The sequence below is a fragment of the Babylonia areolata genome, chromosome 10, assembly GCF_041734735.1.
Source record: "Babylonia areolata isolate BAREFJ2019XMU chromosome 10, ASM4173473v1, whole genome shotgun sequence".
In the NCBI taxonomy this organism is placed as follows: domain Eukaryota; kingdom Metazoa; phylum Mollusca; class Gastropoda; order Neogastropoda; family Buccinidae; genus Babylonia; species Babylonia areolata.
Genome location: NC_134885.1, coordinates 26,884,831 through 26,897,043, shown reverse-complemented (window position 1 = coordinate 26,897,043; position 12,213 = coordinate 26,884,831). Strand labels below are relative to the sequence as shown.

Below are 12,213 nucleotides of genomic sequence, written 5' to 3'. Positions count from 1 at the left end.
GATTCTGGAACCTCCTTGAAAACCGAAACTGAACTGCAAACATGCCATGCTGTGGCCTACAGCAGTCATCCTGGATAAAGGCACCTTTTCTGATCCACCACTTTCCATCAACAGCAGAAGGATCACAATCAAGACTATTACACTCCTTGCAGCTCCAACTCCCTTGGAGTACCTCCAGCTACCATTGCTCAAAGCCCATTACTGATGTTTAGATAGGAGTTTGAGCAGTAATGCTTCTTCTGGAGAATCTGTTTTTCATTATCTCCTGATAAATTGAACACTTCTGTGGCCAATATTAAAAAATTAGCTTGTTCATGTTTTGTCTGAATCATTAAGAAAAAGAGAAAATGTTGGTGCAACAGAAAAGCAGTTACCTACAAAATTCATCAAATGTATTGATCAATAGCGCCAGTGTCACAGGGGCGTAATAATCAACAACAGAATATAAACCAAACAATAGTATAGCCCTTTCCCTGGAGAGGTGTCACGTGAGCATGCACATGAACATGTGTGTCACACATCATACTGAGAAATGCTATGTATCTATTCACATCTCTTTTAACCGACATGCCCTGCATGTTGATTTTACAGCTGTTTCAACATGATATATACAGAAAAGATGCCTGTGTGGCTCATCAAAAATGATGTCCTGCAGACTGAGTCTGCTGAAGGGTACCCATGTCGAGTGTGTGTCCCCTGTGTGGGCCTCCAACCTCCTATTTTTTCCCCACTTTCTGTTGTGGGTTTGTTTTTTGTTTTATTGTGGTTTCCTTTCCTTATGCATGTTTCCCCTCTCCCTATTTTCAACATTATTGGGTGCAGGGGCCTCAAGTCTCACCGGGCAGCATATCCTGCAGGTTGATCTTGCTGTCGTTGAAGACACGCACCAGCCAGGGTTTGTCCTGGAGGCGGTGGGCGCACTGCAGACACAGCAAGAACAAGGGGTAATGCACTCCGCTCTGGAACGGCTCAGCCAGCTCCACCAGACTGGCCACCTGACACGACAACGCCTGCGCCCCAAACCGCGCCACGTGAGACTTGATCAGAGGGGTCTCCTGCTCCAGCGCCGACATCTGGTCCGCTACCGCCTTGAAGCACTGCACAAGTGTGAAGCAGGGGTGTAGTTGAACAGTTGACATTCAGAAAACAGATGTAAGTTGAATAATGGACATTCAGAAAACAGATGTAAGGTGAACAGTGGACATTCAGAAAACAGGTAAGTACTGTTAATTCAAAGAAACAAAGCCTAACTGTGTAGAGTATCAACTACAAAATACTGTTATACCTGTCTTCAACTCTTCAAAGTGGACAAAAAATTAATCAATCCAAAAAAAATCAAAACAGTCTAAAATTTCCATACAAAACTATCTCTGATTTCATGCATTTTTACACAAGCTATCAGGAAGATTTACAAGCATGCAGACATGTTACATAATGACCCACAATGTGTGTCTCAAAAATAAAGGAATACTGCACAAAATGAAAGAACAATGAGGCTGGGAGAGTAAAGGAAAGCAACAATAAAGAGTAGAAACTCCATTTACAAGGCACACAATGTTCCAGCTGAATCGGTAGCATGAGCAGCACAGACTTGAAGCTACGTCCCTTGTATATGGAGAGAGTTACCACTCTTTACTGTTGTTAAAGCAACATAAACAACTGCCTGCCTACATGAATGGATCAAAAGGATGACACATCTTCAAGATGTTATTTTTCTCTAAAGACATAACAAATGACCACAACTCAACATCCTATGCAGAACTGATCAAAGTGACCATTTTCGATCTTCTGCACAGCTGCCTACCTCAATGAACTGATCGGAAGTGATCATTTTCTCTGTTTTCAGGGCTGCCACAAGCTTCATCACTTCATCTTGCTCTGCTTCTGAAACCATCCAGACACAATGGGGTTACAAATACAGCAACTCACATCATTTCCACCCTCTTCAGACATAACTATCATCAATTTTCCAACAGACACACCTTTCAAAGGTGGAGAAGAGAAAAAAAGACTACACTTGGAATGATATAACAAAGACCATACAACAGAAAAAATCAAATCAAATCAAAAGTACAAAATACTGATCAACAACACAAACTGAATGTAACAATGTAAAACACAAGGAAAACCCATCCTACAGCTATAGGGGGGAAAAAAAGAAAGAAAAGGTGACTTAATTTTGGATAACAGTTTCAATGCCTCACTTTACCCAGCTATAACCACAAAACAGAAGTTAGATCTTTCATGGTCATGCACTGATCACTTTCTCATCTAGGGCCCGCGCACCAACCACTTTACATAAAACTTTCATGGAAAACAACAGCAATAAGCTTCCGCTGCCAAAACTTGGTCCATTTACTTCACATTAATATCACCTCAGCTGCTGACATGGAATGGACAGACAGGGTTACTTGCTCACCTGTTCTGTTGACAGAGCCAATGAGGAACTGCGACAGGAAATCTGGTATCATCCTGGAAATAAAAACAGAAAAGAAATTTTAATTAGAAAAAAAAAGAAGAAAATTTCATGGACTCTTCATTCCTCATTACTTCCAAGTCAAAGACATGTAAGAGCTGTACAATATCATGTTGAAAACACAGATTTCAGCAGATGCTTTGCACACAACAAACTGGTAAAAACAACAATCAACATCCATGTTCTATTCCATCACCAACACAGGAAAAAAATAAAAGCAGTGTTTCCCAACCAACATCGTTTTCCCTTTCTCATACATCACAATAACTGTTTTCGATCATTGGGGGAAAAAACATACAGAACAAAAAGGGAAATCAGTTCAATTTCCCAATAACTTAATTTCAACTTTTATTATAAAGAAAAATTCAAGGATTTTTTCCCCAACCTGATACTTTATACATTTACACATTTTCTGTATTAACAACAAAATAAAACAAGAGAGATAGAGAGAGAGAGAGAGAGAGAGAGAGAGAGAGAGAGAGAGAGAGAAAGTAAGAATACAAAACTTCCCAACCCCATATTTTATACAAACATTTCACACACACAAATACACAGGGGATAAGTATGTCCCACAAGCACATGAACTATCCTGAACAGCCCACAGTTCCATGCAGTCCCCTTCACAAACACAGACCTTTTTGGGATGTGCAGATCCCTGATGGCAGCCAAAGACTTGCCAATGTCCTGCTGGTTGAAAAAGTCATTCAGCAGGTCCGGCTGAAACAGATGCACACAGGGATACACTATTTTACTGCAGTGTCAAAAGAAAGAATAAAAGGTTAAAGTACTCGCAGCTTTTCACGGCCATAGGGGCAGTGAACAAAAGGAAATTTTCTATCTAAAATTACGTTTAAATAACATACTTACCGTGACCCAACTAGTGCATAGGGGCAGTGAATAAATTAAATATTTGCTGTGTCTAGTGTACAGCACAGGAAGGAGGGACCCAATCCTCTCATTCCACCGCTTTCACATTCCCTGGCGAAATCAGCTTTCCATTCACGCTTGGATGGAGAGTGAGGAATATCAGAATACAGTGCCTTTCTAAAGGGCACAACACCATGCCAAAACAGGGCCTCAACTCTGATCACTTGTGAACACTGGATCAAAAGTCCAACACCTAACCAACTTTGCCACATCATCTGTTGTACACGTATAATGTAGTGATATATAGGCATAGACGGTGTGGGGTGGGGGGATGCGAAGAGGAGAGAACATGCAGGAAGAGAAGTAGTGAGAGACAAAAAGGAAATTTTTTTCCCTAAAATTATGTTTAACATACTTACCATGACCCACTAGTGCAGACTCCAGCAGGGAGTGTTGATACAGATGGTTTTATAAACCAAGAAAACAAGCCACTGAGCCATTACATTGCATTTTCACCCCAACCGTAGTAACTACAGTCCAGTACACCCTTGCGGTATATAAGAGTACAATGTCACCTTTAATACCTGACATTCACATTATTTAACCAACAGAACAATATGACACATACATGAGCCCTTCCCTACACATATGCAAACCCTTTCCCCCAATCTCATTTTGGCTGGTTTCTGTCTGACAGTTTGTCACTGCCCTGTATCCAACAGCGTGCTAAAAAGCATGAGGTTTCATGTCTGTTATGTCGAGCATACAGATCAGTCTGAACGCAACGAAGGAACACTGAAGGAAGACAGGAGCCAGTAAAAAGGAGACTGACCACTTTTTCCTTGAGCTCTTCTGGTGTGAGGGATTCTTTCTTTGGGGGTTTGGCTTTCTCCTCCTTCGCCGGCTTGATGGTGATCTGCGGCTGCACAAACACGACACACACAAATCATTTACAGCGCTTGCACATCCAGCACCTTCGCCAACATCCCTCTACTTGTAAAACATCTCATCAAATATCGGTCCTGTTTCATATGAGAGGAACCTAGCAGTCAGTCTGATAAAATTAATTTGTTCACTTTTTCACAGAAAGAGCAATCTTCGTCTTAAGCCCAGCAATGCTCTCCGTGTCATCTATTCTACATACTCATACTTTGGTTTTACAATTTCTGTCAATGCAGTATTTTTCTATTGGAAAACAAAGGAACTTAAAGATTAAATATACACGCCAGTCAAGACAGATATAACAAGCCACAGATGTTCAGATCTCGTACCATCCCACAAAGACTACTCAGCATGAACCACCTCACTCTTCCTTTTCTCCAAATTTCTCACAATTTAGTGAACCTCTTCTTGCTGCTGATCAGAAGAGCATGTTTCAGTTGATGCCATACATGTATTACATCTGACACAAGACTAAAAGAAAAAAGCCAGCTCCTCTCTGATTGCAATTTCCCCCTAGCCACATCTGATTTCTCCGCTACCAGACTAGTTGTTTGCGAAGGACAGGAATCAGACCCCTGCCCAAGTCTGCACCAGTGGGTCACTGTATAGTGTGTGTAATCTAATCAACCTTTTGTGGTCACCCAATGCAGCTCTCTCTGTTACACTCACAACGGACTCAGTGCCCATGTGGCATAATGCTGATCAATGTCTCCTCACCTGTTTGCTGAGGATGGGGTTGACGGGAGGGTTGGCCACATCTACAGTCATCTTCTTGGGGGACACAGTGCCCAGGGTGCTCAGGTTGTTGGAAGGGGGCACCAGGGGAGCAGAAGGGGCAGCCTGGGCCGAGCGGGGCAGCATAGCCGGTGTGTTAGGCTTGAACATGAAGTTCTTCTGGGGACGCAGACTCAGTTCTTCTTTACCGTTCAGCAACCCACCCCCGCCTGTGAAAAAAAGGGTGTTTTTTTTTAATATCTTAAAATTCAATATTATCATTACAAAACCCAACACATTATCACCAATCATTGGCTGGTATATGTCTATCTCCTCAAGTTCATCTGTGGGCAGTAATAATTTGGATTTAACTTGCTTCATATCTGAATGCCAAGAAAAGAAAATCCACTTTTTTGACTTTTACTTGTTTGCTTAGAAACTCATTTCAACTTCCCCACATAATACTAACAACTAAACTCAAGATCTACTAGACAGAGTCAAACACAATACTCGGGCTGCTGGATATGTTACCACCCATTAAGCCGACTCAACAGACACTGAACAACAGCTACCCAGCTTTATGCTTTCCATTCATTTATTCACTCTCTTATGATGGTTTATTCTTTCAAGTTCTCAGCATGACTACATTCTTGAACACGAATGAATGTCGAAATTCTGAACTTCCTCCCACCCACTCCTCTCTCATCAAAACTTTTAAAAGGTAATGCATAAGTTGCTAATTACGCCTCCAAACAAAAACATGCTATTCCAGCTGCAACAATGTTTTTCCCCATCAAATGTTGATGAATTCAAACCTAATATAAAGATGAGTGCCAAGTAAACATTATTAGCTATTTGTAGTCCACCAACTTTCCATTTCCCTCTTGCAATTCTTCCAAAGAATGAGCAACTCTGGGCACAGTGAGGTAACACTGACAGACAGACACGGAGGAGAGGTAAGGATGTCAAAACGCTTCTGACATCATTTCTGCTGACCTGACAGAGATGGAGAGGAGGAGGTGGACATGCCCCCTGGTCCCAGTCCACTCCCTGCCCCGCCCAGACCCATGGCTTGCTGTGCTGAGGGGCCCAACATCTTGCCGCCGGGACCCATCTGCTGCTGCTGGGCCATGCGCTGAAAGCGAGGAGGGATGTTGTCTCGCTGACCGGCACCCCCTGTAACACACACACCGAGACAGACATGGCAGTGGTCAGAGAACAGCTGGGCTTCACGATTGTGTATTGTATTACTTTTTTCCTTTTTCTTTCTTTCTTACTCTTTTGTCTGTCACAACAGATCTCTGTGGGAAATTTAGGCTAATCTCCCCAGGGAGAATGCATCACAACAGTGCAAACACCACCCTGGGTTTTGTTTGTTTGTGGTTTTCTTCTCTGCATGCAGGTGTATTTGTTATCCTTGATTCAAAGTTGATTTTTCTAAAGAATAGGAAATTTTCTTCCTAAAATTACGTTTAAGTAACATACTTACCATGACCCACTAGTGCAAACTCCGGCATGGGTCTGACATTCCTGTCCTGTGCAAACTACTACCTGCCTATGCGGAGAAAACGAAAGTAGCTACGGCTGATAACCTCCCTAAGTAGGTTACCTCCCCTGTGTATCCCTGACTAGCGCCCTCTTTTTCCGGCAGCCATCTTGACTCTTGTTGTTGTTGTTGTAGGTTCTTTTACGTGCACTAAGTGAACACTACACATGGGACCTCAGTTAACTGTCTCATCCAAATGACTTACAATCCAGACCACCACTCGAGGTTTGGAAGAAGATAAAATACTGGCAAGTGTGGGCATTAATTATGTGGTTATACCGTCAAAACCCTTCACACAGAGGGTTAACAATGATTTTAAGTGGAAGCACATTTTTGTTTATTAGGGTATCAGAACAGTAAAACTGTCAGAGAAATAGAACATGTAGACAGAATAAAGAATGGCACTGCAATTATCAACAAAAAAAAGGAAACAGGCATACACTCTGAATAAATCTTGACAAAAAAAAAAAAAAGAGTCTTCATCGGGAATCGATTTAATGGTAGTCGCTCTTCTTCGGGATATTTTTGAGATTTCAAAACACTGCTGAATCAAGAAAGTCTAACCCATGAATATTGTTCTTGTAGTTGTTCATCAAATTAACACTGAACACTTCTGAATCAGTAAAATGACAGCACGCAGTTTTTCAATAACTAGCCCCATGCCTAACCACCCAGTACGTCCCACACTCAGGCAGCAGCAAAATCCAAACCAGAGACAATGAGGCATTCCCAGCCACTTGCCTTGTCTGCTGATGGCTGGCTGATTGTGCTGGGGGGTGTACTGGGAGTTGGGGTTGTGACGCTGACTCTGGGGGCTGAGACGGTGCTGGCTTTGGGGACTGTTGCGACGCTGGCTCTGCGGGCTGTTCCGGCGCTGGTTCTGTGGGCTGTGGCCATCGTTCTCTTTGTTTCCACGGCGGTAGTTGTTCTGAAAGTCTGCAGCATACACACCCTTCTATGCACACAGTGAGTGAGGAGAAAGTTGTGCTACACCAGAATCGTTAACTTATCTTTTTTCCATGCACCAACACTTGCATTTTAAACTATCTTTTCACTGCACTAACACTTGAATTCTTAACTTATCTTTTCACTGCACAAACACTTGAATTTTTTTTTTTACTTATCTTTTCCCTACATCAACACTCGAATTTTTATCTTATCTTTTCGCTGCACAAACACCTAGACTGTACACTCATTTTTTTTGCTGCAACAACCATAGAACTATTATTAGTGTTAACTTATCTTTTCTGAATGGGGTTCACAGTTTTACATCTTCAACATCAAACCAGTAAAGGTAGCACCTGCTTGAGCACTCTTTCCAGCCAATGCTGCTTAGTGTTGGCCACCAACATTCACAACAAAAGTTATTACTCATGGGCTTATATATCTATCATTCCTATAGGTGTGTTCACTCTGAGGTACTCAAATAAGTCTTCATTTTTGCACTTGATCAATATTTTTGTATAGTCTGAAACCTAGTCAATCAAGTGTTGAATATCTTCAATTCTGAAGCAAGGTCTACCATTTTATCAGAATGAAGGTGAAGGTCATGACTATCTATGTTGAAAGTTGACTGCACAACCACTTCAGTTTTCATCTTCAAAAGCGGTCTTCTTCACTGAATCATATCAAGGTCAAAGCCATCTGGAATTAAAAAAAAATCAAAAAATCAAGGTCTTCTGATTCTGGATGTGAAGAACTTGATACATAATATTTCCTGAACTTGACACCTTCAGTGGCACAAACTCGACTTGCCCAAGTGTGACTGCAAACTTGCAAGGCGAGCACAAGCAGAAGAGCAAGGCTTCATTTTTTCTCATAATCAAATGCCTGGAGTAGTATGAACACTCCTTAGATTCTCACCTCATTCTGGCTACAATCAGTATCAGAATCAGTAGCTCAAGGAGGCGTCACTGCGTTCGGACAAATCCATATACGCTACACCACATCTGCCAAGCAGATGCCTGACTAGCAGCGTAACCCAACGCGCTTAGTCAGGCCTTGAGGGGGGGGAAAAAAAAAATATATATATATATAAAAAAAATTTTTTTTAAATAAAATAAAATAAATAAAAGTTAAGGAACACAGCAAAAAACCAGGGATCTTTGATGTATTTAATGAGCAACCCTAATCTGGCCATATACTTTTTTTTTTTTTTTTAACCTTATCACAGCTAAACACATGCATTCTGGCATTAACTTTAGAAGTATGATTCCACTTTAATTACAGGATTTTTTCCTGCTTATACAGGCCAACTCATGAAGTCTTACTTTCGTTTAAAAAAAAAAAAATTATGCAGCAAGAAGAAAATCACTGAGGGGGATAGAGATGTGCAAGAAGAAAAAAAGCATGCATCAAAAGAGAAGGAAGAAGCTGCACAGACGCACACAAAGTCAGAGCAAATGGGAGACCGACACAGGGCCATGGGGAGCAGAGAGAGACGGTGAAGTGGACTCACTTGGATTCTGCTGGTCTCCCCGACTACGTCCCATGGCGCCCCCTGCACCTCCTCCTCCTCTTCCCCCTCCTCCACCCATGTTAGGGGCAAACTGAGGAGCAAAGGTGTCCACCTGGATAACTCCTGGCCCCGTGCCTATGGCATTGCCTGTCAGAGCAAACAAAACAGAACGACTGCAATGTGATATTCTTTATGGCTTCACCCAATGCTGAATACTGTCACTCTAGTGGTTCCCCTTCACACAACTCAGCCTTATTGCTGTTACCTGTCAAACAACCCAGCTTTAAGTTGTCTGTTGGATAACGCATGTGTGCACAAGACTGCGATACATGCCGAAGCCAAGTGTTTTGTTCATAACATCTCAGTAAGCTATACAGCAACACTCCGCCTACCCACATTACATTCAAGTAACACCTCATTAAGCTGTACAACTACACTCCACATGCCCACCACCCATGGTGTTACTTACTGAACATAAAATAACCTTTCCTGTATTCCATGGCTCCAATGCCAACATTTTACTACACACAGCCTTCGAAATGTATCATCTTTTTTTCTCTTTTTTTTTTTTAAACCCTGCCAGTCAACCAGCTTTACTCAGTATTCAGGATGGAGCATAAAAGCTATGTTTGTTTTTTCTGCAATCCATCAAAAGACTAACAACTGATGTCTGACTGAACAACCTGCAGTTTTTCCCCCCCTTCAGAATGGGAATGCGGACCTAGTTTCAAGACTGGCCCAGATCAATAACATTTTTATTAAACTCAACCATAATGGGTTATTTCATGCCATGTGATCATGACCAAAATTTGCCAACACTTTCAAATGCTGAAACCAGTAGTCAGTAAAAGCGAAACTGACATTTCTGCAACCATACAGATTTTCAACAAAGTGAACTGTTTTCACTACATTTGTTTTGCAGTGCCCAAGAAGAACTAATCAGTTGTGGTCACATCCAGGTGCTGCTCAGGAATTTGAATGTGCCCACAACTGACCAGAACAGGAAGCTGAACACTCTTCAAATATGAGCCCAACATTCACACAGTGCCCGCACACCCACATTACATAATATTGGTAAAATCTGCGTACCTTATACCTATGCTGTAGCACTAATTTTCCTATGAAATGAAATTAACTTGATTCATTTAGGTGCATAGGGTGTGTGTGCTTCAAAAACATACAACTCATTTATTTCCACTGATCAAAGAGCTACTTACTCATGGAGCCGACTGGCATGCTGAAAATATCCCCAAAGTCCTTCCACTGCTGTCCCATTCCGTTCATCTGCGCATGATTTGGAAACACCTTGCCCCCTCCTTGACTCTGCAGCAGCACACAGAATCATTTATTGTTCAAATCAATCAAGTGTACTTTATTTTTTATCAAGTCTACCAACACATGAATGCACATTCTCATATGTAACATATATTACCCTGCTGCGATACCAAGCTAAACATATGCTTATTTTGAGACTGTGCTGCATTCCCAAAGGTGTAACATCAAAACAATGAAATGCAAAGATGGACTGGCAACTCCTAATAGCAGGCACGAGATTGGGAAATTGTGATTGAGTGTGAAAGGTGGGGGCCTGGGGGCTGCAGAAGGCCCCCAGTGGGGGTCCATGGGGAAACAGGGGGTGTGGTTTTTTTGTTTTTTTTTTTTTGGGGGGGTGGGGGGGGGGGGGGAGAGGTGGAAACTGAAGGTTTTTCTCAATTTCAAACCATGAAATCTGCATTTGCGGGCCACCAATGCTGCTGAGGTATTCCAACCCACAGAAGACAAAAAAATCAGTCCATTTCTTCCTAAACTGAAGTGTTTTTGCTTCCAAACCTGTAAAGTCAGCCTTGGGGGCATGATTTTCAAAATCATGTCTCATGTGTGTGTGTGTGTGTGTGTGTGTGTGTGTGTGTGTGTGTGTGTGTTTTCAATGCAACTCTGTGTATGTAAGAGAGACAGACAGACAAAGAGATTGAGAATAGGGGTCGGGCTGGACATAGGAGGAAACAGTTAAAGTTCATGTATGTGCACTGCTTTAAATACAACTCTCTCTGTGTTAAACTATTTGTGTGTGTGTGTGTGTATGTTTTCAAGGAAAATGTTATTAGCACACAAGTTTGCACTGTACCAATGTAACTGACCACCTGGTCTCTTAAGCTGTAGTCTCTGTTCCACTGACATGCATGTGTGTTGGCTGAGGAAAGAAAGGGGGAAGGGGAATGACTGGAGGGAGGAGGGGGTGGGTCTGTGACTGGTAAAATCACTTTCAAGCAGTCAAGGATTCTCAGCTGGAGCTAGCCTGTCAGTGTCTTGGCTCAATGCCAAAACTGCCAGTGGTTTCATACTCCCCCCTTCCCTCAGCACTGGTAGGAGACTCAAGAGAGAGGGGAGGGGTACCTCAGCAAATCATGAAAGTGAAGTCTGCAGGAGGGGGTGGTGGGGGGTGGTGGTGGTGGGGAGTTGTGGAGTGACCTTTTTCTCTCTGAAATCAACTGCTCTTCCGCCGAAAATAGCGGATCCTTTCAGCGGATCCACTGAGAGTTCCCCAGCCTGGACTGCGTGTCAGTGTGTGTGTGTCAGTGTGTGTGTGTGTGTGTTCAGGGGAGAAAGAAAGAGAGAGAGACAGACAGCAAACAAGCCTGAGTGTGCACATGTGTGTGTATGTGGTTTCAATTCAGCTGTGTGTAAATGAGAGAGAGAGGGAGGCAGACAGAAAGAGGAGAAATGGTAGGAGGAGAGAATGCAAGTTGTATTAGTGCATGTGTATGCACTGCTTTCAAATTCAATAGATCTCTCTCTCAGGCGTGTGTGTGTTTTCAATACAACTCTCTGTGTATATGCAAGAAAGAGAGACAGAAGGAGGGAGAGAGGTACAAAGAGACAGAGAGAGAGAGAGGGGGGAAGGTGGGAGGAAAAAGTCCAAGTATGTATGTGTGCATATATGTACATTGCTTTAAATACAATTCTGTGTGTGTGTGTGTGTGTGTTCGTGTGCTTGAAAGAGAGTGTGTGTGTGTGTGCGTGTGCATGTGCATATTATTAAGCTCTGTGTGATTGTGTGAGCGCTCATAATATTATGTGTGCACATGTGCAAGTGTGAAGGAGAGAGATAAAATAAAAAATAGAGTATGTGTATATGTGAATTCATTCATGTGTTGTTGTTTTTTTCCAAAGAGTGCGTGCGCACGCGCATTCAATTCAGCTCTGTCTGTT

The 12,213-nt window shown here is 42.3% G+C and overlaps 1 protein-coding gene across 1 annotated transcript in view; it reads right to left on the bottom strand.

Moving 5' to 3' along the window:
* Window positions 1-12,213, bottom strand: part of LOC143286324 (eukaryotic translation initiation factor 4 gamma 2-like) — a 33,128-nt gene that overhangs the window by 8,294 nt on the left and 12,621 nt on the right. Inside the window, exons 11-20 of the mRNA XM_076593865.1 lie at window positions 10,221-10,326; window positions 9,004-9,150; window positions 7,287-7,481; window positions 5,996-6,175; window positions 5,003-5,229; window positions 4,176-4,265; window positions 3,111-3,193; window positions 2,420-2,472; window positions 1,805-1,884; window positions 839-1,097 (exon numbers count right to left, since the gene is read on the bottom strand). Of these exons, the coding sequence (XP_076449980.1) occupies window positions 839-1,097; window positions 1,805-1,884; window positions 2,420-2,472; window positions 3,111-3,193; window positions 4,176-4,265; window positions 5,003-5,229; window positions 5,996-6,175; window positions 7,287-7,481; window positions 9,004-9,150; window positions 10,221-10,326 (1,420 nt within the window). The remainder of the gene's footprint in view (window positions 1-838; window positions 1,098-1,804; window positions 1,885-2,419; window positions 2,473-3,110; window positions 3,194-4,175; window positions 4,266-5,002; window positions 5,230-5,995; window positions 6,176-7,286; window positions 7,482-9,003; window positions 9,151-10,220; window positions 10,327-12,213) is intronic.